The 24,350-nt window shown below is 42.8% G+C and overlaps 1 protein-coding gene across 1 annotated transcript; it reads left to right on the top strand.

The window, feature by feature from the left end:
* SLC25A43 (solute carrier family 25 member 43) lies at positions 1–24,350 on the top strand. Its single transcript, XM_048864716.2, has 5 exons — positions 1–432; positions 4,642–4,883; positions 5,875–6,047; positions 20,714–20,848; positions 21,617–24,350. The coding sequence occupies exons 1-5, from the start codon at positions 161–163 to the stop codon at positions 21,818–21,820; spliced, it is 1,026 nt and encodes a 341-aa protein (XP_048720673.1). The 5' UTR covers positions 1–160; the 3' UTR covers positions 21,821–24,350.

Here is a 24,350-nt window from a genome sequence, read left to right as displayed (position 1 = left end):
GCCCTCCAAGCCCGGCTGCAGCCCGGCGGCGCCGCCTCCCGGGGCGCGCACAGAGCCCGGGCCGCTCCGGCTCCCAGTCCCTGCAGGAGGCGGAGGGAGCCCGCAGCTGCCCGGCCCGGGCGCCATGCAGCCGGGGAGGCGGTAGGGGCAGCCCGGGGGCATGGCCACCTGGAAGCGGGACGGCCGGGTGACCGGCTGCCAGCGGCTGGGCTGCGCCGGGCTGGCCGGGGCGCTGAGCCTCAGCCTGACCGCCCCGCTGGAGCTGCTCACCGTGCTGGCCCAGGTGGGCACCTCCCCGCCCTGGCGGGGGCTCTGGCAGGCGGGCCGCAGCGTCTGCCAGGCCGAGGGCATCGGGGCCCTGTGGAAGGGGAACCTCACCGCCTGCCTGCGCCTCTTCCCCTACAGCGCCCTGCAGCTCGCCTCCTACCGCAGGTAAGCGCCGGGCGCTGCCAGGCTCGGCCCGCCTGCTCCTGCAAAGGCGGCTCGGGGCAATTGGGATGGGCAGTGCCAGGCTGCCCTAGCGGGGTGGGGGGTTACGGGTGCTGCCAGGATCTGCTGCCCTCCTGCAAAGGGGTTTCCCAGTTCCCAGGGTACAGGCAGCAGAAGTTGCCCTATTACGTCTCAGATTAACCATTCCGGAGTCTGAGGGCTGGAGCCTCATGCCATGTTTATTACTCGGCTGACCGAGCTGAGATCCAGATTTAAATCATCTGGAAATGCACCCATCCAGACTGGCCCGCCCTTTAGGATGCGTTTGATCATGACTATTTGTCAAAAGACACCTCATCTCTCCCAGGTCAGCAAGTAGAATGTTTCCAGTTTGACTTTAATGTGAAACCTGTTTCCTTGCGTTTTCCTACAATTTAGCATGTGCCGACCTGCCAGATCTCCTTGGGAAAGGAAATTTTCTGGTTTTAGGTTAACATCAGAGACTCATCATATTAAATCTCTCACTTCTGCTTGAAAATATGTCATCTCTCTTGTCTAAGTGCACTCAGTAACACCTAAATTTCCTGTAATTGAAAGAGATTAGGAAAAAAGACGTTACTCCACTTTATTTTATTTTTATTTATTTATTTATTTCAGTTTACTTGGTTGGACAGTGCTTGGTGTGTTGTCAGTTTCCCTGTTCCCTCTATACTCCCTCTCTGGGCCTCAATGTGGTAGTCAGTTTCCCCTGTTGGTGATTTATACATTTTTTAAAAAGGGGAAATTGTGACTGTAAAACTCAACCGAACCATAGGGCTGCTGTTTTTAACTTTTGTTTTTAATTGGCCAGAGTTCAAATTGACTGTGTCCCTTTAAGGAAGTTCAAAGTTCCTCTTTCTCCTGATAATTCTGTTCTTTCAATTATTATGTTTCAATTATTGCAGTAGCTTTAAGTGGTCTCATACAAACATGTACAAAGTCATATATCTTTCAAATTTATCACAGTTTGACAATCCTATAAATGTTCCATTCAGTATGTGATTTACTGCGATTTTTTTTAATTAAGGTCACAGTAGGTTGCAGTTAGCATCTGTTCCTTAAGTACTGTTAGTTGTATTTCTTTTTAGTTTTTCACAAATCTATTTTAAATGAGCCTATGTACAAATATGAATAAGAACATTAATTTTAATTTTACCAAACTCATAACTGAGAGCCTTCATTTTTTATTGCTGTAATGCTATCCTAATGGTGATCTCTAGTCTTTATGCTCAGATTCTTTAAAACTACTGTACCACATTACATGTTAAAACTCCCTTTTTTAAAAAGAAACAGCCACTAGAGGAAATAATGCTGCAGAGAGAGAGAGAGAGGAGTGTTTTGTCAATAGGAAGTAGTTCTGTCAACATTACTTAGCAGAAATGCATGATTTATTTGGATTTCCTTTTCTGTCAGGTAGTTTGCAGTCAGTTGTTTGTTGCAAAGCCTCCAGTGGACTCTGAAGCAGTGGGCGGGTTTGCCTGAAGGTTGTTGGGTTTTTTTTTTTGTTTGTTTGTTTTTGCCAGTTGGTTTATTGAGGTCAGCTGGGTGCAGGATGTATGCTGGATACTTCAGTATGGTTGGGAGGATGGGGTTATTCCAGTTCATTGGCTTCCCAGACTGAATGGGAGGGGAAGGAAAAGGAGTGGGCTCACCTTCCTGCTGTCCAATCAGGCGCGCCACAGGGGCCTCACGCTGATGCCATCCACTGTTTGTAATGGGCTTGTCCTTTACCTGGCAGTGAGTGAATCATCATTGCTCTCGGTGTGCAGTTCATGATGAAGTTGGGTTAGTGGAGCACCAAGATTTAGACTCAAGCAGCTTTATGTGGGCCTCCTGCTTTGTAACAATTCTATGAAGCTTAGATGGACTGACTGTTACTTTAAACTTGAAACAATGTACCCACTATTTGCTGGGTCAGCAAGCTACTCAGAGGAGAGGATGGACAGTTTTCTTTCTCTTCTCATTTGCCCGGCAGATCCCTGTCAGTTACTACAAGTGGAGAGGAACTGTTAGGCAAAAACAAGTACAAATACTCATGCACTCCCACTCTTTAATGCATTGAGCTGCTTGTGGTTTATTTGTGAGATTCCTAGGAGGGGAATACCATACACAGACACGAAACAGCAGACAGAGATCAACACTAATAATATTTAGTTAATGATAATGCAAACCTCCGAAAAGGACATGTTCTGGCTAGAAAGTTATTGACTGTTTCGAGCCAGGGACTGGTGGCTTGATGGGAAAGGATGGAATTTAATTACACGCACACCCCTACCTCCCTGCCCTTCTGAGCTGCTCCCTGGGCTCTGACTCCCCTCTGACTTCTCCTTTGCTCACTTCCTGCTGCTTGCATGATATCCATCATGCTCATTTCTAATTTGACTTGACTGTGTGCACTGGAGTAAGTCCTTAGTCTGTCCTCTGAATCACAAATGCCAGAATCACAGACTACCCTTGAAGACTCGAGGACACTATCAGTGAGTTGGGAAAAATACAAAACATGCCAATGTTGATGTTTTAATAGCAAACTCAAACCTAGACTTAATTCTTGGCGCAACGTAGTGCCTGAGCATGAGTCTTCTACCTGAGCAAGAGAAGCCCTTCTAACCCCGAGACAATGAAACAAGGAATGTTTTGCTGCTCTCAGGATTGTAATGAAGATTTCTGCATATTTTTTCTATAACTTCTACTGGAGTATCCAGTATATTGGAAACACTGGTAGAGAGCAGTAGTCACATTGCAGATCTCCTGTTGATAACTGAAACAGTGAGTCGACTCCTTTAGCATATTAAGTCTGTGCAGTAGTGTTTTGAGTTATGGTAACTTTCGTCTTGGTCAGGGGTGGGCAAACCTTTTGGCCCGAGGGCCACAGCGGTGTTGCGAAACTGTATGGAGGGCCAGGTAGGGAAGGCTGTGCCTCTCCAACCAGCCTGGCCCCCGCTCCCTATCCACCCCCTCCCACTTCCTGCCCCCTGACTGCCCCCCTCAGAACCCCTGACCCATCCAACGCTCCTCGTCCCCTAACCGCCCCTTCCCGGGACCTCCCCCCATCCAACCGTCCCTGCTCCCTGTCCCCTGACTGCTCTGACCCTTATCCACACCCCCGCTCCTAACTACCCTCCCCCCGGGACCACAGCACCCCTGGGATTCCCACACCTATCCAACGCCCCCTGTTCCCCATCCCCTGACTGGCCCCCCCCCAGAATCTCTGCCCCATCCAACCACCCCCTGACCCCCGACTGCCCCCCAGGACCCCCTGCCCTTTATCTACTTCCCCCCCACCCCCTTACCATGCTGTTCAGAGCAGCAGGAGCTCACCGCCCTGCCGGAGCCGCCTGCACTGCCCAGCAGGAGGGGCAGGCCAGAGCGCTGGCAGCGTGGCACACAGAGGCTGCGGGGGAGGGGCCAGGGGCTAGCCTCCCCGGCTGGGAACTCAGGGGCCAGGCAGGATGGTCCCGCGGGTCGGAGTTTGCCCACCTCTGGTCTTGGTAGATGTAAATGCAGAGTCCTAGGATTTAAGGCCAGAAGGGATCACCAGATTATCTAGTCCGACCTCCAGGATATCACAGGCCACTAAACACCACCCAGCACCCGCACACTAAACCCAGCCACCAAAATGAAACCACAGTATTACAGCCCACAGGAGACTAGAGTGTTACGTACCACAGGCAGAGAATAGGGAGGAGTGAGGTGCTGCTTCTCATTAGGGCTCTCATTTACTCATCTGTGTTTAAACCAAAATTCTTTTGAAAAGCAAACCGGTGGTCCTTTGAACTACTACAGTGTGGCATCCCTTAACAGTTTTCATAGTTTTTCTTGAGCTGGTGCTTCATATCCAAGAAAATGGAGAGAGTATTGGTTAGTGGTTCTATCCAGGGACTGGGAGTCAGTCACTGAATTGCTTTGTGACCAAAGGGCAAGTCATTCTGACCTCTGTGCCCATGTTTACCCCCTGTTTACAATTACTATTACCTGCTTCATGGAGGTTTTGAGGCTTGCTCAGGATTTGTAATGTGCTTGGAGATCCTGGGATGAAATGCATCCTTGAAATTCTACGTATTCTCAAATAAGCTGATGGGCAGAAGAACAATTACAACAAGAGCTATCTTTATTTTTATGCCTGATTTTTATTGAGTAATAATTAATAGTTCCTCTTTTGTCTGTCTCTTCTAGGTTCGTCATGCTCTTTATGGATGACTTGGGCCACATTTCCCAGTGGAGTGCCATCATGGCCGGAAGCCTGGCTGGCACGGTTGCAACCGTAGTGACTTACCCTACCGATGTGGTAAAAACACGACTCATAGTGCAGAACCGGTTGGAGCCATCTTATAAAGGGATTCTTCATGCTTTTTACACAATTTATCATCAAGAAGGATTCCTTGCACTTTATCGCGGTGTTTCGCTGACTGTATTAGGTAAGCTAATAATGGGAAAGAGTGGGGTGTTTTAGCTTTACTGTACGTTATATATTGAAACATCAATATGATGCCCCTGCAAGTTTTCCCAGTTCATTTTAAATGTGCAAGCAGTAAAATGACTCTCTGTAGAGGACATCTAGAGGTACAAAGCACTGTCGGTCACAACTTGTTTCACAATTTTGTTATTTCTGCGGTAGCAGAGTTGTCTCTAAATGATGAGCAAGTGCTGCCAGTTTTATCTTTAATGGGTGTGGCTAAAAGAATTTGAGAAGATACACTTGCCTAGCTTTTCTGGATTACCTGGTTGCATTTAGAGGCAGCCTATTTCTCCTTCACTTAACTTAAGAAAAATTATGCATACCCAGAGTGCACTGTGGCTGTAATACAGTCCTCCTGAAAGGTGAATCAAAGCAGTGGCGTTCCTCTTTACTTGAGGCAGGTGTGGCATTTTTATTTATTTTGTAAAATGTTTATTGACTCTCTACTCTATAGCTTGCAGAATACCACATTTTAACATACCGTAAATCTTTGCATAAATTGATTCGGACAAAAAAAATGAGCACTAACAGCTTACAAGCAAAACTTAAAATTGGTGACAGCAGAAAACAGAAATCGTATGCCAGGCAAGAGAGAAGAACGTGACTCATCAACTTGGGCTGTAGGGCAGCCCAGTTGTGTGAGGAATGGAACAAAAGATTGACCTTTCGTGAGACCAAAACAGTAAGGCACCAACACGATATACAAGCCCTTTTGTAAACGTAAATGCCTAATGACCTATTTGGACCCTGAAACCTGAGGTTTAAATAAGCAAGACATCCCCTTGATAAACTAATATCTAACAAGTAAAGGTTTTTAGATATTTAAGTCTGATCCAAGTGAGCAAAGCAGAGTTTAAACTGGCTTACAGTCCCTGGCATTTAGACAAGGCTAGGAGGAAGCATTATACTTTGTGCTCACGTGAATCTTTTCTGTCTGGTTTGCTTTATAGGTGCTATCCCATTTTCTGCTGGCTCATTCTTTGTTTACATCAATCTGAATAAAATATGGCAAGAGCCCAGCTTTCGCTTCTCTCCTCTTCAGAACTTCATAAATGGCTGCCTAGCAGCTGGGGTAGCCCAGACACTCTCCTTCCCCTTTGAGACCGTAAAGAGGAAAATGCAGGTACGGAGCATCGTTATTGTTACCATTTTGGTGGTAGTCATATTGTCAGTGTTAGTTTCAAGAGTTTGGGGCCAGGCATTAGCCAGTTGATTGTGATTCCTTTTTACCAAGAGTGAATCCTTAGAGAGGTTGAATTATTCCTGGCAGTAATGGCCGAGACTTTTTTGGCTTAGGTTTTGTTAAGACCAGTTTAAGTGGTATCATGCGATCAACAATACTTCTTGATGTTACCTTATTTTCATTAAAATGTCATCACCATCATCAGAGTACCAAAGAGTTGTCATCATTTGGTGGCTGCTTGACCTAAGTCAAATGAGCTGATATCCTGCTCTTGGTGTGCAGGTATCCACATCATAAATGCTCCCATCATAATTGGCAGCCTTGTTGACAATCTCAGCTTGGAAGTCAAACAAAAGGGATGGAGACTACTTGGGGAGGCCCCTTTGAGTCAGGGTTCAGGCCTATTGAAGTGGAAGTGTTCACTGCTTCTCTATTCAACAAGTAAACATGGGACTTCATTTCTAAGGCTCTCTAAGGGTACTTGTACATTGCAAAAAAGACCCATGGTGCTGAGGCTCGGAGCCCATGTCAGCTGAATCGGGCTCATGCTATGGGGCTAAAAATAGCACTGTAGACATTCCTGGTCGGGCTGGAGCCCAGCTTGAGACCCTATTTTTAGCCCCATAGCCCAAGCCCCATAAGCCAAGTCAGTTAACCTGCACTCTGAGACTTGCTGTGGTGCAGTTTTTTTGTAGTGTAGATGCACTCTGTGTCTGATGCCCTACCTGAGCACAAACTTTGGGACTAGGACGATGAGTAGTGGGAATATCCCTTCCTTTTAGTTCTCTCCTCAGATCTACTAAACTCATGCTTCTGCCCGATAGTGTAATAAGGAAAACTAGTTCCCCCTCAGTTCAAACTGGGATTTAAATTCCCTTATTGTTTTTAGGACAGTTATAACACAGTTCCCCAAAATAGTGTGAAATCTGATTTTCCCCCTCCGCCCGCCTACCATTCTGTCCTGAATCCAGAGCTTTGCCTTCTCCCCCCGCTCTTCATACTCATATGAAACGGTTCACTTGTTTCACCACTTGAGTTGCTTGTATTGTTCCCTGTGTTGGAGTTCCTACACACATTCCACGTAAGTTCATAGCTAGCACAGTCTATAGAGAATTAGGCAGGGACCAGGTCATAGTCTCATGCTTTTCTCGTTAGCCTTAACTACCTACATTTCAGTGCACCACTAATTTGTGCACTAAGTTTTCATAGCTAGTGAGAAGGAAAATTCACAGGCTTCCAGTCTTATGTTAAAAAGATCCATTTATAGTTTGCTCCTCTGGAGCAGTACAGTTGGGGAAGCAAAAACATCATTTCTTTTCAGCCACTAGGGTGTGCTGTTTCACCTTTTCTTTTTTTTTTTATAGATAAGTGCCAGCTGCTCTCTGTTGGGTACTTCTGTATAGAATGAAGTGAGCTGTAGCTCACGAAAGCTCATGCTCAAATAAATTGGTTAGTCTCTAAGGTGCCACAAGTCCTCCTTTTCTTTTTGTGAATACAGACTAACACAGCTGCTACTCTGAAACCTGTATAGAATGAGAAACTCTGGGTTTATTGCCCTATCTCTGTAAAGAACTGTCCTACACTTCCAGCAAATAAATGTCTTTAAAAAAAAAAAGACCAGAAAGAAGAAATTGAACAAAAATATAAATATTTTCTCTGTTCTACAGTGATTTGTTTTCACCTTTTCTGCAATTTGTATACTTGTTAAGTGCCTTACAGTCTTAACGTGATTTTTTGAGGTTAAAGACCCCCCCAACTCCCCATAATGCTTTACTAACAAGCTGTGGGGAAGGCAGGAGGATACATATAAATTCAATCAATCCTGATTTGTTATTTTTAAGTAGGAGTGGTTGAACTTGCTCAAACTGCCAAGTAAAAAGCCATTGAAAATCATAGCCTGGCTGACCCTGGGGGCTGGCTAAAGCTGGGTTGAATCGATCTACAAAGTTGTTTCTAAAAGTTAGCATAAGCATGTAGCTCAGCCTTGTGGGGGATCAGTTCCACACTGATCTCGCCTGCTGAGGGCCTGAATCTCCTCTCGCTGAAGCAAATGGAAAGGCTCCCATTGCCTTCAATAGGACGTGGACTGGACCCTGAAAGTGCTCTGAAGGAGGAATGCTCTGTCCCCAGTACAGAGGGGAGTCAGTGCGTGAGGGAGTGCAGAGTAGCCATGATGATGTCAGCACCAGAAGGGCAGTGACAACGTGGGACCTGGGAAGGAGTGGGGAAATGGAACATCCCAGAGGTACAGTGGGGAAAACAATAGGAGGAAGAAAAGAAAGGAGCTAATACCTTTTGTAACCATGAATCTGTCCCAACTGTCTCTTCTGATCCGTTTCCATCTGGTGAGCCTAATCACTGGGAAATAAAAACATGTGATGTACTGAAATGTTTAGCTACCCCAGTAGGCTAGCATGAGCACTCTGCAGTGGCACATGGGGAAACTCTGGTTCATTTCACAGACCTGGACTCTTGCTTGCTGGGTGAGGAGGAGCTGAGAGCTCTGGGGCAGACTTGTGGCCACAAGGAGTCCCTCTGATGGACTTCAGAAATAAAACTAGCAGGCTGCCAAAGGAGCGTCACCAATCTTCCTGCCCAAGGAGATCCAGTGGCTCAATATTGGTGTTGGGCAGGGGAAATTGGGGAGTCTCAAGGCTCTGTCAGATCCCCCTGTGAGAGAGGGAACTGGACAACCATCAGGAAGAAAACCTAGACCCCACTAATATAGCAGTGGTCTGGAACTGCAGCACTGATCCAAGGAGGTGAGAGTAGGACTGGATTCTAGGAACACTTGAGTTCTAATCCCAGCTCTGTAACTGACTTGGTAGACAGCCTTGGGCAAATCACTTGAACTCCATCTATTTCCATGTCTGAATAACACTTAATTCCTCAGTTATGAGTTGTATGGACAGTTCTTTGAAGATACATACCACTATTTAAGGACTAAGTACTACTAACATTTATCATAGTCACCTTCATCCATCCTTTCCAGTGTTACATATCTACAACCAGATCCTGCCCCACTGAGGTCAGCAGGAGTTTTGTCACTGACTTCAATGGAACAGGCTCAGACTCTCCATTGTTTTATATTTTGGTGGTGATTTAGTCTGTCAAACTTGTTCCTGTAACCATGGCTCTCCCCTTCCCCTCTTCACCCGCAGGGTTATAGTTAACATGTTTAGCTTTTTTTTAAAAAAAAAAGTTGCTATATTTGACGTGAAATATAGTCGAATGCTTTTTTATTTTTTTAATTAAAAACAAATTCTAATCAGTCATTTTGAATGTGTGAGCCCTCTCTCTCTATCGTGATTATCCTAATTTTATTCCTTTGTCTTCCTTTTTTCATTTTGCTCCTGTTTGGCATGTTAGAGAATTGAGAGGTACAGTATGCATGTTTTGGCATGGAACCTATGGCTTATATTGTGAATCTAGAGGATGGGGTTAGTCAGAGGGAAATTTCTCAGTAACACTTTCTGTGTTACCAACTTTTAGAAGAAATAAGTAAATTATTGCTTAGGTGAAAGAGAACCTAAGACTAGATCCTTCCCTCCAGTATGAGATGGCCTTTATCTTAGCCCATCATAGTGCACAAGGTATTCGAAGGCAGGATACAAACCTAATGATTGAAAAAGGAAATAGCTGGATAACTTTTATTCAAAGTTTAGAAGAAAAACTTAGGGGGTGTTGAGTTGACATTTTTATAATCTTTGTTTGAATCCAAGTACGTGCTGAAAACCTCACTAAAATTTTCACATTAAAATTTAATTAAATTTTGCATAGCTAATTTGTGTTCCATTGGCATTATAGGGGTCACTTTAGGTTAAAAATTGTATATGTTAAATAAATTTGTATGTTACATATAACACCATAGATATTAAACCTCCACATTATTTCTTACTTTTTCACTCACTCTTTGCATTTTGTTCAGTTTGAACAATGAAAATAGTCTAATCAGTTTCATTTTTATTTTTAGTCAATTTCTAATTAATGTCTTTATTAGGCTGTCATGCACTAGCAGGATGCAATGTTTGTTTGCAAATATTAAAAGGAAATGTAGGGGAGGAGAAGGGGTGTTGAGGTTTATTTAATTGCTTTCTTAAGACTCTCTTAATATTTCTAAGGTAATTCAATCCAAATAAAAACTGCCAGTTATAAATACTCTCATCTTCCATCCGTAGCATGAAAAATATTGAGGAGTTGTTTAAACCAACATCCAGTTTCCCAGATGAATATGTAATACTGTATCAATGGACCTTGCACCTTTATTAAAGTGAATTCAAGATTCTCTCTCTCTCTCTCTCTCTCTGCTGTTACCTTTAGCCAGTCTGTAGTAGGGGAAACCTTTCTTTATGGGGGATCCCAGGGACAAGGGAGGCACTGGTAGCACGGTTCCACTTTCTCCACCCTATTCCCATGGTTTGGGTGATTTCCATCAGATCTTTGTACACTGCACTGGCCCTCTTCCTCTGCAGGTGTTTCCACAGGAGGGGATGCTCTGAGCCTTGGATTTCACTATAGCTGTTATGTGCCATATATGGGATTATAATTAGAAGAGTACTGAACCCGTGCTATACACAATGGGACTAAAGTTGTATCAAAAGGGTTTCGTTGGGGTTTTTTTGTTTGTTTTTTGCACCATAACAAAAGTGACTTGGGTAGAGAAGAATCTCACTTTATTCCCCTCCCTCCCAAAGTTTCAAATCAGGCCACCCCATCTTTCTGGATATCCAGAGACTCCTACATCAGGTCTTCCCTTCCTCCAGCCCATGGGAGTTGAGCACGCTGAGTCGGTAGTATTTCTGGCCTCTATGGACCCAGAGACCTAAACATGGATCACACATGTGGCCAACAAAGTCAATGGGCTGGTCCAACAAAGATATTTTTAAGCTAGAATCCGTCTTGAAGTAAAGCTCAGGGACTGAGCTCCAGTAGGTAGGCTTACAGAAACAAGCAAGTTTGGGGTCCAGGCTGAAATTCCAGGCTGGCACACCGCTTTGCACAGGTGACCTGTAGCATTAAGCTTGGTTCTAAGACTCTTACAATATGAAGACACAAGTGTGTCAGCCTTCACAGCCTTAATTCTGAATTGTTTGTGTTAGTATGATAGATTCTTAGGGCAGAACTTTCACAAATGGCCCTGAAACTGGCAGACCTTTCAGTCTGTGTACATTTTTATAACCACAGAACCTTATTTGCATGCACAAACTGCAGCTGTACTTGCCAATTGGTTAGCTGGCCTCATTCAACCTTAATGTGGCACTGGTGTTTTCATTGTCCCTGAAACTATCCATCCTTGGCCTGAAACTCCCTGACAGTCCGTTGCTAAAGGAGCAACAGAGTCCAGGGCTAGGGTTGCACTAGAAGCTTTTGCCAATATAGCAATGTTGGTTTGGGGTGCATTTTTTATTTATTTATTTTGGGGGTGGGGGCATGACATTTCTATACCAGCAAAAGTCCTAGTGTAGAAGGAGCTACAGTAGCAAAAGCACTTTTAGCCAACATAAGCTGCATCTACACTAGCAGGGTTCGCCAATATAGCTAGACCAGCAAACCTTCTGTAGTGTAGACTAAGCCGAACAGAGTTCAGCTCCTTACAGCTATTGCAGGATTCAGTGTCTATATATATTTGGCATTGATTGCACACCATTCCATGTGTTATGAAGAAACCTCTCACAGGAATGTATCTGCTGGAGTGCATCATGGGAAGATGCTTCCATACCATTTTAACACCAGGTTATGCATTCAGTGGACTGTAACTGTCCTTTTTGGAGCAATCAAAAACAAATGGATATGATGTTCTTCACTTCCTGTCCTAAACAGTTGTGCAGGGTTGCTCTGGGCTGTTGTCACACCTCACCCTGGAAGTGGCTGCTTTTCAGTGGGGAATTGCATTAATATTGGGTGTAGTTTATATATCCATTCATAGGTGCTGGAACTAGGGGTGATGGGGGTGTGACAGCACCCCCTGGTTTGAAGTGGTTTCCATCATATACAGGGTTTACAGTTTGGCTCAATGGCTCTCAATGCCCCGACTATAAAAATTGTTCCAGCACCCCGTATCAGTTTGTAATGTGTTTTGGGATCCTTTGGGATAAAAGGTGCTATGCAAATGTAATTTTTTTTTATTAATAAAAAGTGATTAACTACTACGAATTTGCAGTAGTAGATTCTGAAACCTTTAGTAAGGGACATACTGCATTATAGGATTGCCTGACCATTCATTAAACCCAGTTTGGAGCCCCTGGAGCACACAGTCAATCTGAAGTCAATAAAGAGCTTGTATATAATTGTTTTTTGGTTAAAATAGCTCCATAGTTAGGGCCTTGTGTGGTAAATGTCAGCCTAACACAACTGTTAGAGGTGGGTTATAAGCAAAGCCTGGACAAGGAAATGGGATCCAATAGTCTTTTATTATAAAAAGCATTCTCCATGTGAGCCATTGAAATGAGGGTTTGTCAGATCGTTACATTCCAACACTGCCTAAGTGTGAGTAACTGTTGTACAGAGAGAGCTTAGGCAGTGGGATGTTTCCCGGTGCTTTAAGGCCAGTCTCTGAGTGCACTTGTATTATAGCATTCCTGCGATTTACAAGATTTGGTTTTCCTGCCAGCTGGGAATATGAAAGTTATTCGAGTCATGAGCCAATTTATTTAAAAAAACACCCGGGTCATGTGGTTCACATGACATCTAAAAAGCATACATGCTTTAGGACCTTTTGTACAAAAGCTGTTTGTTTAACTCCTTACATGCTGGTGCCTTGGAACCTTTTAAAGATGAAGCTATTTGAATGAGTAGAGTGGTATATTACACAGTGTAGATAATAAGGAGCAATACTGTTTTTTAAAAATCATAGATACTTTGTATAATGGGCATCCATTGTTTAAATACTCTGGGTTTTATTGTTGAAGGGACCATGTCTCTATTTGTCCTGTTAATTCAACCCCAACACTATTTGTCTAATCCACCCGCATCTGCATAGTTTAATCTGTTTACATATTTTTAATTGACATCAAAGTGTGGTTTCTGCTTCTGCATAGATGAAGAGAGAGATTCAAAAGTGCCCTGAGATCTTCCATCATCCCCTGTCACTTCCAGACAGGCAGAAAGGATCTGTGCTTAAAAGACCAAACTCACCCTGAGTGTAGATCAGATGATTTCAGTGCATCGGGAACATATTTGTCCTCTTATTTCATGAGAAAGACAATACCTCCATGCAGCATTTCTCTTCTTCCCTAGACTTGTATGTTTGCAAAGCAATGGGACTAATCAACTAATTTGCATTTTCTAACTTGTGATTCCTATCACCATCCCAAACTCCCTCTCTCCTCACGGTACTGTAGTGTTAGCATTAGGCATGAGCCCAAGTCCTGGAGTGGGACCTGAACTCATGACTAGCCTGACTAGGAGGGGAGTGTTGCCAGATGGATCGCATCAGAGTCCATTTATTTTCTATGGGCTTTTTCTTTACAATCACTTCCAGCTACTGGCCATGTCAACATTTTATTTATTTGGCAATTAACGTACTTAATACAGCTCAGTCACTGAGGTTATTAAAGAGCAAGATACGTGAGCTTTAGGAACTACAGTCCCTGGAGCACCACTGGCCAGTTGGGGCGCAATTCTTGCCTCAGTGAAATGTGAGACTTTCCTTCTGCCAAAGCTCGAGTTGGCTTTTCTCTGGCCCAACCACTTAGAGGCATTTCTCTCAGAAACCCCAAAGCAGGGGAGAGACGCCTGGAGACGGACTATCCATATGGTTGTCGTCATAAAACTGTGGTGTTAAAATTTTGTAGTAGAGTAGGTTTTGTTGTTGATGTGAGGGGGTTTTTCCTTACGTGAAAAGGCAGTACAAATAATTAGCAGTAGGACTGGTCATAGCTGACCCTTCCTCAGCCCTGTGATGCCTCCCCTGGAACTGAACAGATTTAATAGTCCTGATCTGGTTGGCAATAACTACTAGTACTTCGCTCTTCTGTCTCCTCTTTTCTCCAAGGAGGTAGGAAGCTAGGAGTAATAAATAAGGATCTCAAACTGCTTAGCGAATTAAGCTAAATAAACATCTCTCTGTGGAAGGTGAGGCATCGATAGGCCTCACCCACCAGTGAAACGCAGCCACCTCTGAGGTGTTCTGAGGCAGTTGTTTGTTGTCATTCAGCAGCACTGCTCAACGTTTTTTGGGGAAAGGAAGTGAAACTTGTTGTATCTGATTGAAACTGCAGGAGGCAGACTGAATGGAATGTATTTCCCTGTGCTGGAATTTAACCAAGAGAGAAGGTTAAGAGAGGGACTGTTTGGAAACTGAAGTAATGAAATCAGTGTTGTCCCCGTGTGTGTGGACACTGTTAAATCAATTAAGAGAGCCTTGTATCAATCATGGGTTTATCTATATACAGAGTTTCACTGCTATAACTTAATGTGTAATTTTAAACTGATAATTGTGCAAAAGGCTGTGTGGACACTCCCGGCTATTGGTTTAAACTTTCCCTTTCAGTTTAGCTCCAATCTGTTGCTAATCACCATAAACTAAACTGCAATAGGCCCCTGCCCCTCTTAAACCAAAATAATGCCCCAGTCCTGTCAAGACCTATGCAAATACTTAATTTTGCATGCAGAGAGTAGCCCAACTGAAATCAATGAAACAAGTCCCCATACGTGAAGTTAACCATGCATATTTGCAGGACTTGGGCCCAAGACTGTCTGCACAGGGGTTTGCACCAGTTTAAATAAACCAGTGCAAATTTGCATGCAGACAATGCTTTAGCTTGTGTCAATTTCTTACCACTTTGAGCTAAATCAATATAAGGCAGTCCAAAACCAAAATGAGGATTGCACTGACTCTCTAGAAAAGGCCTCCGTCCTCATTTCAAGGGTATCTTCATCATCATGAGCATAGAAGCAAAAGCAAACTTTTTTTTTTTTTTTTTTTTTGTGAAAGCTTAGGCTCAGCAGCAAGGGATGTATTCCATGGCAAAGGCAGAAGCCACAGAATACAAAAGCCCTGATCCTAACCTATTTAATGCTGTGCCAGAGGCCAAATTCTGCTTGCTTTGCTCACTGGAGCTGCCCCATTGATTTCAGCAAGAGAGGCAGGGTTTGACCTCAGATCAGGGGGGTTTTCTCTCCTCTTACCGAGAAGAGGACAAAGTGTTCCTAGAGTGCAGGCAGCTGTTCTCATCTATTGCTCTGGAGACAATTGACTGCTGGTACCTCACAGCAGATTACCTTTCCACGTGTCTGAATGGCCTGTGTGAGCCTTACTGTATGTTCTGATCCACGGTTAATCTGGCCGCAATGTTGTAGGTTGTAATTTGGTCCGTGCTGTGTAAAATTGCTCACACGTTCTTAAAACTGGTTCTTTATTTGCATTTTGAAATTGTTTGCCATCTATGGGTAGCAAAATATTCTTTGAGGCCCAAATCCTTTCATCCTCATTCAATGAAAATTTCCATTGACTTTGGTGGGAGTATTTCCTGAGTGGGGACTGCAGGATTTGGCCGTCCATTTCCTTTCAACTATGATTACACTTTGCTGCTGCAAGTGTCCCTATTAACCCAGCCTTAAAAGACTTCACCGTTCTTATTTTAGATTCTGGATTAAGTGAAATGAACTGTTGAGCTTTATGATAAATTGGTTTCCTTCACGGCTGAGTTGTTTTTTAGCTGTGATCTTTTGAATGTGTATAGAATTTGTATCCATAAAAGAGATTTACTATATTTAGTGATCAAAATCCTAAATCCCCATTACAGTACTACAAGAATATATTGTTAACTCCTCTTTCACCCTCCCTGGGTCATTTGTACCACACACCTAGAAGGTAAAAGTACCTCCAAGACAATTTCATACTTAGATAAATTTTATCCCATAGGAAAGGAAGAAGAGTCTGAACTTAGGACCAGATTTTCAAGATGGCCTCCATTTTTGTGCCTGTAGTTTGTGGGTACAAAAAATCATAGCTGCAGTGTAGGTCACTTAAATATCTAATAACACCAGCAGATCAGATACTTGGAAATCTACGTGTCCTAAATTGCTGGTTCAAAATCGTATGCCGTTATGTATGCCTGCAAAACTCTGTGTGTGTGTGTTATGCTACCCATAAAAACTATACTCAGTAGGTGTGTTCTTTTTAATAAGCAATTAACCACTCCTCCCCATTATATAAACCAGGTTAGGTTTCTGCAGAACTTGGATAATGAAACTAGTCTGAGCTGTTCAGTTAGTTTCACTTTTAGCTGTCCTGCTCTAGTGCAGTTGTAGGGATTAGTGTTGTAGGGATGTGTGAATCCTCCAGCATCAACTGATAACCAAACCAAAGTTTTAATTTAGGTTCATAGACTTTAAGGCAGGGGTAGGCCAGATCGGCCCTTCAAACGTTTTAGTCTGGCCCTCGAGCTTCCGACAGGGAGCAGGGTCAGGGGCTTGCCATGGCTCCGCGCGGCTCCTGGAGACAGCGACGTCTCACCTCCAGCTCCTACACGTAGGGGCAGCCAGGGGGCTCCACACACTGTCCCTGCCCTCCCCCTCCAGAGCCCTCACCCCCTCCTGCACCCCAGTCCCCAATTTCATGAGCATTCATGGCCTGCCATACAATTTCCATACCCAGATGTGGCCCTCAGGCCAAAAAGTTTGCCCACCCCTGCTTTAAGGCCAGAAGGACTATCATAGTCATCTAGTCTGACCTCCTTCACATCGCAGTCCACAGAACCTCATCCACCCACTCCTGTAATAGACCCATAACCTCTGGCTGAGTTACTGAAATCCTCAAACCTTAATTTAAAGACTTCAAGTTACAGAGAATCCACCATTTACACTAGTTCAAACCAGCAAGTGACCCATGCCCCATGCTGGAGAGGAACCCCCAAGGTCTCTGCCAACCTGATCTGGGAGAAAATTCCTTCTCAACCCCAAATATGCCAATCAGTTAGACCCTAAGCATCTGGGTGAGACCTATCAGCCAGACATCTGGGAAAGAATTCTGTATAGTAACTGAGCCCTCCCCATATAGTGTCCCTTCTCCATTGGAGATATTTGCTAATAGCAGTTGTGGATGGGCCATATGCCATTGTTGCCAATATCACCATATCATCACCTCCATAAACTTATCATGTTCAGGCTTGAACCAGGTTAGGTTTTTTTGCCCCCACTGCTCCCTTTGGAAGGCTGTTCCAGAACTTCACCCCTCTGATGGTTAGAAACTTTTGTCTAATTTCAAACCTAACCTTATTGTTGGCCAGTTTATATCCATTTGTTCTTGTGCCACCATTGGCCTTTAACTTAAATAACTTCTTCTCCCTGTTGTTTATCCCTCTGATGGAGGGAGGGAGAGGAGTGATCATATTTCCCCTCATCCTTCATTGCATTAGGCTAAACAAGCCAAGCTCCTTAAGTCTCCTCTTGTAAGGTAAGAGGTTCTCCATTCCTGTGATTATCCTCATAGCCCTTCTCTGCACCTGTTCCAGTTTGAATTAATCTTTTCTTAAACATGGGAGACAGAATTGCACACAATATTCCAGATGAGGTCTCGCCAGTGCCTTGTATAATTGTAGTAACACTTCCCTATCTCTCCTGGAAATACCTTGCCTAATGCATCCTAGGATTGAATTAGCCTTTTTTATGGCCGCATCACACTGATGGCTCAGAGTCATCCTGTGATCAACTAATACACCCAAGTCTGTCTTCTCCTCCTGTTACTTCTAACTGATATGTCCCCAGCTTATAGCAAAAATTCTTGTTAGTCCCTAAATGCATGACCTTGCACTTTGAACTATTAAATTTCATCCCATTTCTATTACTCCAGTTTTCAATGTCCTCCAAATCTTCTTGTATGATATTCCAGTCCTTCTGTATGTCGGCAATACCTCCCAGCTTTCTGTCATTTGCAGATTTTATTAGCATACCCCCACTTTTTATGCCGAGGATACTAATGAAAAACTTAAATAAGATTGGTCCTAAGACGGGTCACTGAGGAACTCTTTACCTTTACCTCTGTCCTTAATTACTTTCTCTTTCAAAATATGTTCTAAGACCTTGCATACAGTGAGGTCAAACTAACGGGCCAGTAGTTGCCCGGATCACTTTCTTTTCCTTTCTTAAAAACAGGTAATATATTTGCAATTCTCCAGTCATAGACTACAACCCCTGAGTTCACAGATTCTTTAAAAATAGTGTTAAATGAAATGTTTACATGTTTTTTAATAATATTTTCTAGCTTTATAAAGCTTTCTTTCCTTTTTCAAAACCTAAAATTTTAACTTGAACTACTGGATAAAATAATTTTGATTTAAATTGTGCCATTGTTTTCAGGCTGACACTTCCTTTGAGAGTCTTTTGGTTCTCAAGTACTGTGTCTACGGGCTTGTTTTTATGGCTCCAGTAAGCCAGAAAGGTGGGGGGGTATGGACCTCACGTCACAGATAAAAATCTTGATAATGGCTTTTACAATGGTGAATGTTACTATAAATAATCTCTCAATAAATCACTTTAGAGATTAGAGTCTGTAGGCAAATTAGAAATCTGGTTCTTTGAGACCTACCATTCTTTTTTAACATTCTCCAGAGTAGTTTTACTGCTGACAAAATCTTATTTAAATCTGCCATACAGCGTACCCTACATTTGTATTGTACACAAAAGTGCCACCCTTTGATATGTGCCTTTGCAGTGTACAAAATGGCTAAAGTGATTAAGCTAAACTAATGCACTTAATTCTTGCAAGTCCTCCCCTGCACATTGGAAAGGAAAGGATGCATATGCTTAGCAGCATTGTCATCTTCCTCAGGTATTTTTGCTACTTGTCCCTTTTTCACTACTTAATTGTCCACAGTTTCCTGGGCTTTTGGATCTGTTTCAAAATATCCCTGTCACTTTGGAAAGCAGAAGCATGTGTCAAATCCATCCTGGGTTTTTAGTGACCAGGGTGGGATTTTCAAAAGTGTGTGAATTGCTTGTGCTCCTAAATCTCTTGGGTGCTTTCAAAAATCCCACCCACTTACCATGCATTGATTGCACTTTGACCTAAGGAATCTTGACCCATATCCACAAAAGGGTTTAGGCATTGCAATGCTGAGTGGTCACAGTGCCTAATTTTTTAGGTGCCCAGAAAATCATAGGATCACCACCGTGATTCCCCAAAGCCAAGTTAGGTGCCCACGCTCCTGTGCAATGAATGGGGAGAGACTGGAGCCTTAGAATGGGACCCACAAAATCCAGTGCACTAGGCAGGGAGCCACCTAAGCTAGCCAAGGAAGATATCAACGACGAGGAGAGGGAGGTGCTAAACCCTGTCCCTCTCATGGAGACAGATGCCTCCCTGCATCCCAGATTTAGGCACCTATCTTGGTTAGCAAGCCACAAATGGGAATCAGCTGCCTGCCCCTAAGGCATTTCCTGTGGGAATGAGTTAGGCACCTGCCTCGCTCCACACAAAACATCTGGAGGAGGAGCTGCTGCTGCTGCCCCCACCCACCTTATAACTTTTAGCCTAATGGTTAGAACACTCGCGTGAGTTCTAGGAGACCAGAGTTTAATCCCCCTCCCTCCACCACCACCATCTGGTGGGAAGAGGGGGGGCATATTAAGGATAAAAATATGATGTTAGTCTTCAGTATGTTTCCATTTTTTACCAGCTAGACCAGGGCTGCCAAACTATTGAAATTCTAGAGCAGACACATCTAGCAAACATCAACAGGTGTCAGTTTGACAGAGAAATTTGTTATAGGCTTATCACCTTGAGGAAGCTGTGGGTTTTTCAGCCAAACTAAGAAGGAATATTACACCACTTGCTGTTATAGATCACTGGGGAAATGTAAGATAATTATATCAATATTCACCAGTAAATGAACAGTTAAACTCCCGCTAATATAAGATCACTGATGAAGTGAGCTGTAGCTCACGAAAGCTCATGCTCAAATAAATTGGTTAGTCTCTAAGGTGCCACAAGTACTCCTTTTCTTTTTGTCAGTAATATAAAATTACTGATCTTCAGTGATCAGACCTACATGTGCAATCACATGCCTGAATCTCTTGTCTGGAAGAGTCTGTCTTGCCATATATATGAACAAATCCCTGATTTGCACATGCAAAGTGGACTTACATCTGTGTCCATACAGATGGATGAGGATCAGATTATTGAAGATCAGGCCATCCTAACTGTTCTAACACAGTGAGAGATTAATGGTGAAAGGATTTTGCTACTCAGATTGACCCATTGCACTTTTGTTCCATGTGAACCAAGTGCACACTGGTCTGGTAGATTATGACATAATATCATGTATTCATGTGACTTTGCATTTTGGTAGTTTAAATCTTACTGTGTTTGGGGGTGGCTTGGATATGTTATTCAAGTTACACCATGTACAGTGCAACACAGAATTAGTAGTAGACTTCTCCTATACTCTAGATTTAAAATATCTTCCCACCCCAACTGGTTACCTTTCAATAAGACCCCAGGCAGAATTGTTAAGTCTTTGAAATATAATTGACTAAAGCATGGTAAATAGACGAAGGCCACCTGTTTCAGCATTTAAGTGTTGAACACCTATAGAAATGAAGGAATTAAACAAATCAACTCAATTAAAAATAATTAACACCTGTTGTGGTTTTCGTTTGAACAGGCTCAGAGTCTTTGCCTTCCCCATTATGGAGGGGTTGATGTCCGTTTTACTGGCATGGTTGACTGTTTTAGGCAAACTGTGAAGACCAAGAGCGTGCTCGGACTCTGGTGTGGACTCACAGCCAATCTGCTCAAGGTGCGGATTTCCTCCATTCTGATCAGTCTGTATTTAAATGCAATCTGAGACACATGACCAACTAATTGGTAGTTGGAATTGTAACACACATGATGTCCCTCTTCTCCTCTCCTTCTGAACAGTGTATTGATTAGACACTTTGTGACAGCAATGGTAGAGGTTTGCCCTTCCTCGGGTTACAATGTAGCTGTTTGAGCTTTATTGGTTTGGTGTTAATGGCCATCTGCAAGTTGCTGGCTTTCATATGACACCATCCTCATCAAAAGCGTTCGAGGAAGTGGCAGAGCCTTTTGGTGGAAGTTTATTCAAACACACCTGGGAAATAACAGAGAAACAGCAGGGAAAATGGCTAAACATAAAGAGCCAGAATTTCAGCTACTGTAAGTCAGGATAGCTTCATTGACTCTGCTTGGGACAAAAGAAAGGACGCATTTCTGCCACATACAAAATGCATCCCAAATGTTCTGTTAAAACAAATCGTAACTGTTTTAAACATTATGTTGTTTAAGTTCAGCACAAGCCCACTTCCTCACAATAATTTGCTAAATCGGGTTGTGCCTATAATAAACCAAGTCTTAACTCAGTCTGGTACCTGTAGAATGGCACAACTCATTTAGGGTCAGATTCTCAATTGGTGTAAATCCACATTGCTGATGAGGCCAAATCAACAATGAAGTGCTATAAATCCTAGCTTTGTAACTGAGTAGAGAATATTGATAGTGACTCTAAATTAATAACTGGTTTCAATCTTCTTTTTTTCCCCCACAGATTGTCCCATACTATGGTGTTATGTTTAGCACCTTTGAGTTCTGCAAGCGGGTCTGTCTCTACAGAAATGGTTATATTGAATCTCCCTTAAGCTACAAGCTAATTCCTGGAGTGGACCAGAGTTTACAACCACAAGAGTTGCAAGAATTAAAGTTCCTCCGAAGAGGAAATTTTGAGCCACCGAAGCCAACTCTTGAAAATTGACATTGGAAAGTCCATTGAACAAATGTATGTTGCAGTCATTCTCGGCCAAGTCCACAATCTGAAGAAAGCGTAGCAAAAAGGAAGACACATTGCACTCAAGGTAGCAGCACCTCCGTTTACTGTATGGCCTTCCCTGGGATTGAAACGCCCATGTCAAACATGACTAAACCTTGTAACTCATGTAGTGAATTGATACAATCAATTCAAGCTTATCTGAAGGATACAAACATTTTGAAACTACAACAATATTTGAACTTGAAATCTACTCAGTTTGGGGGTTTTCAGTGCTGAATAGCTTTTTAATGCTAAAACCACTTGCAGAAAATAAGTGATGAGAGCCATGATCAGGAATTATAATTCATTCAAAAATATTAGGGAAGTTTAAGTACATTTGTAACACTTGAGAGCACTGAACACATAGTTTCAGAATAGATATATGGTTAAAAGTAGAATAAAATATATAATGTGTACAGTACACATTTCTACTGAAATCTGTCTGTTACTGATTCAATATAGACTTGGCATTCTGGATATGCAGTATTTGTCCCCACATAATTCACATTGTTGTCCTCCTAATTCTGGTTTTAATTTCATCCTCCTAATTCTGGTTTTCAGCTTTTGTAAAACTTATTTAAGAACTGAATAATTTTCTGAGTCCCCAGTTGCAAAGAAAAATGAAAACATGCTGCAGAGGTACTCTTGCAAAGAAAGAACAGTAATATGTGAAACAGCACTGAAATGATCATCGAACAGTCCGAAATGCAAACTGAGATGTCTCTCCCCACCCTGACCTATTTCTGCAAGTACCTGAATTATTTCAGCTTTGGGGGGAAAACAAGACTGTTGATATGCTGTGGTCATTTTTGTTATGACTAACTCTATCTCCTACTGTGTGAAAAATGCACATACCAAACGCATTAGATATTTCAGTGTTAACCCCCTTATATGTTTGTCAATATTTTTAAAGGTGTATTTTATATTAAAATAATTTTCAGAGATGACACTTTTATGGTCAGAGCTTAGAACGCTACGATGCAATACTTAACCTCACCATCTCCTTACAGACACAAACAGGGGTGGTCCTCTTTAACTGCTGTGACCTATAAGTCGATGTATTTTCATGCTTTTCTGAGGAGGGGACCTCACAGACATAAAACGCTAAGGAATGCTATAGCATGAGGACTAGTTTATTCACAGCTTAGATAAGTGTCCTTCAGGGGCCAGCCCTCAGATCACTAAGAAATGGGTGCTGGGATCCTGATTCTTCCAGAAAAAGTATAAAATTTCTCTATGCGGCATTGTGCCACCCAATCGCATCTGGCACAGCATCCCTGATTCCAGGTGCCCTCATTGCAGCAGTGTATATCACTCAGGCTCTGTGAGGCAAAGGGTAGTCAGTGGCACTGAGCTATCCTCCCTGACAGAGAAATAAACCTTTGCTCACGCGGGGAAATGTAAAGAAGCAGTGGGTAGAAGACGGTGTTTAAATTCAATCTTAGATGTAAGGAATAAAGCCCTTGAGAGCCAGTATGAAAGCGCCCTTATAGAACACTTTTACAACAATGAGTAAAGTCTTACAGCAGCCCTGTGACAGCTGAGTATTAATGACCCCATTTAACAAATGGCTCTCCTTGTCTTCTTTGCCCGAGTTCAGCCCTGCTCTAAGCTGGTGCTTTCAACTGTAGTTGCTTCCAATTATACCAGAGCTGAATTTGATCCAGAAAGGTTCAGGGCTTTACCAAAGACCATACACCAAGACACTGGAAGAGCTGGGTCTGGAATTTGGCCTTTCTTGCTTCCCAATACTCTGATGAATCCAGCACACTGTATTCCCTTAGCTTAGAATGGTAATATTTTTAATATTGATACTTTTATGCATGTGGTTTCTAATAAAGAGATGTCGATCAGAAGAAGCAGAGTAGACCATCAGACTGTGTTAAGAGCTGAGCCTAGAAAGGCTGCCCAAAGTTAACTAAGATAGATTAGTTTCAGAGTAGCAGCCGTGCTAGTCTGTATTCGCAAAAAGAAAAGGATGAAGTGAGCTGTAGCTCACGAAAGCTTATGCTCAAATAGATTTGTTAGTCTCTAAGGTGCCACAAGTACTCTTTTTCTTTTTGAAAGATAGACTAATCTATCTCATATTTTTTTATGAAAAGCTGGTTGACATGCTTGGCAGACTTGACTGGGCCATAGGACTGTTCCATCCTAACTGGTTTTGGTGGGTTCTGCTACCTTAGCACTTTCTACCAATTTGATTTTCCTAGAATAATCTTGATCTGATTCCTCTGACCTGAAGGGAAATACTTTCATAAACAATTATATTAATTTCAGAAAAACTCAAAGCTGTACACTGTGTGACAGTTACTGATTATTACTCATTTGTAGGTGACAGGAGGAGCAACCAGATGCTTAATATCCTTACATAGGTCACCAATAGGCTTGTCCTTTATATTAATGTTCCATTTATAAACAAAATGTAGAGGGTTAATAAATGAATAATTGTTTTAATAAATGATCAATTGATAGTCTA

This window comes from Caretta caretta, chromosome 9, assembly GCF_965140235.1.
Source record: "Caretta caretta isolate rCarCar2 chromosome 9, rCarCar1.hap1, whole genome shotgun sequence".
NCBI lineage: Eukaryota > Metazoa > Chordata > Testudines > Cheloniidae > Caretta > Caretta caretta.
This window is presented reverse-complemented; position numbering and strand designations above follow the sequence as displayed.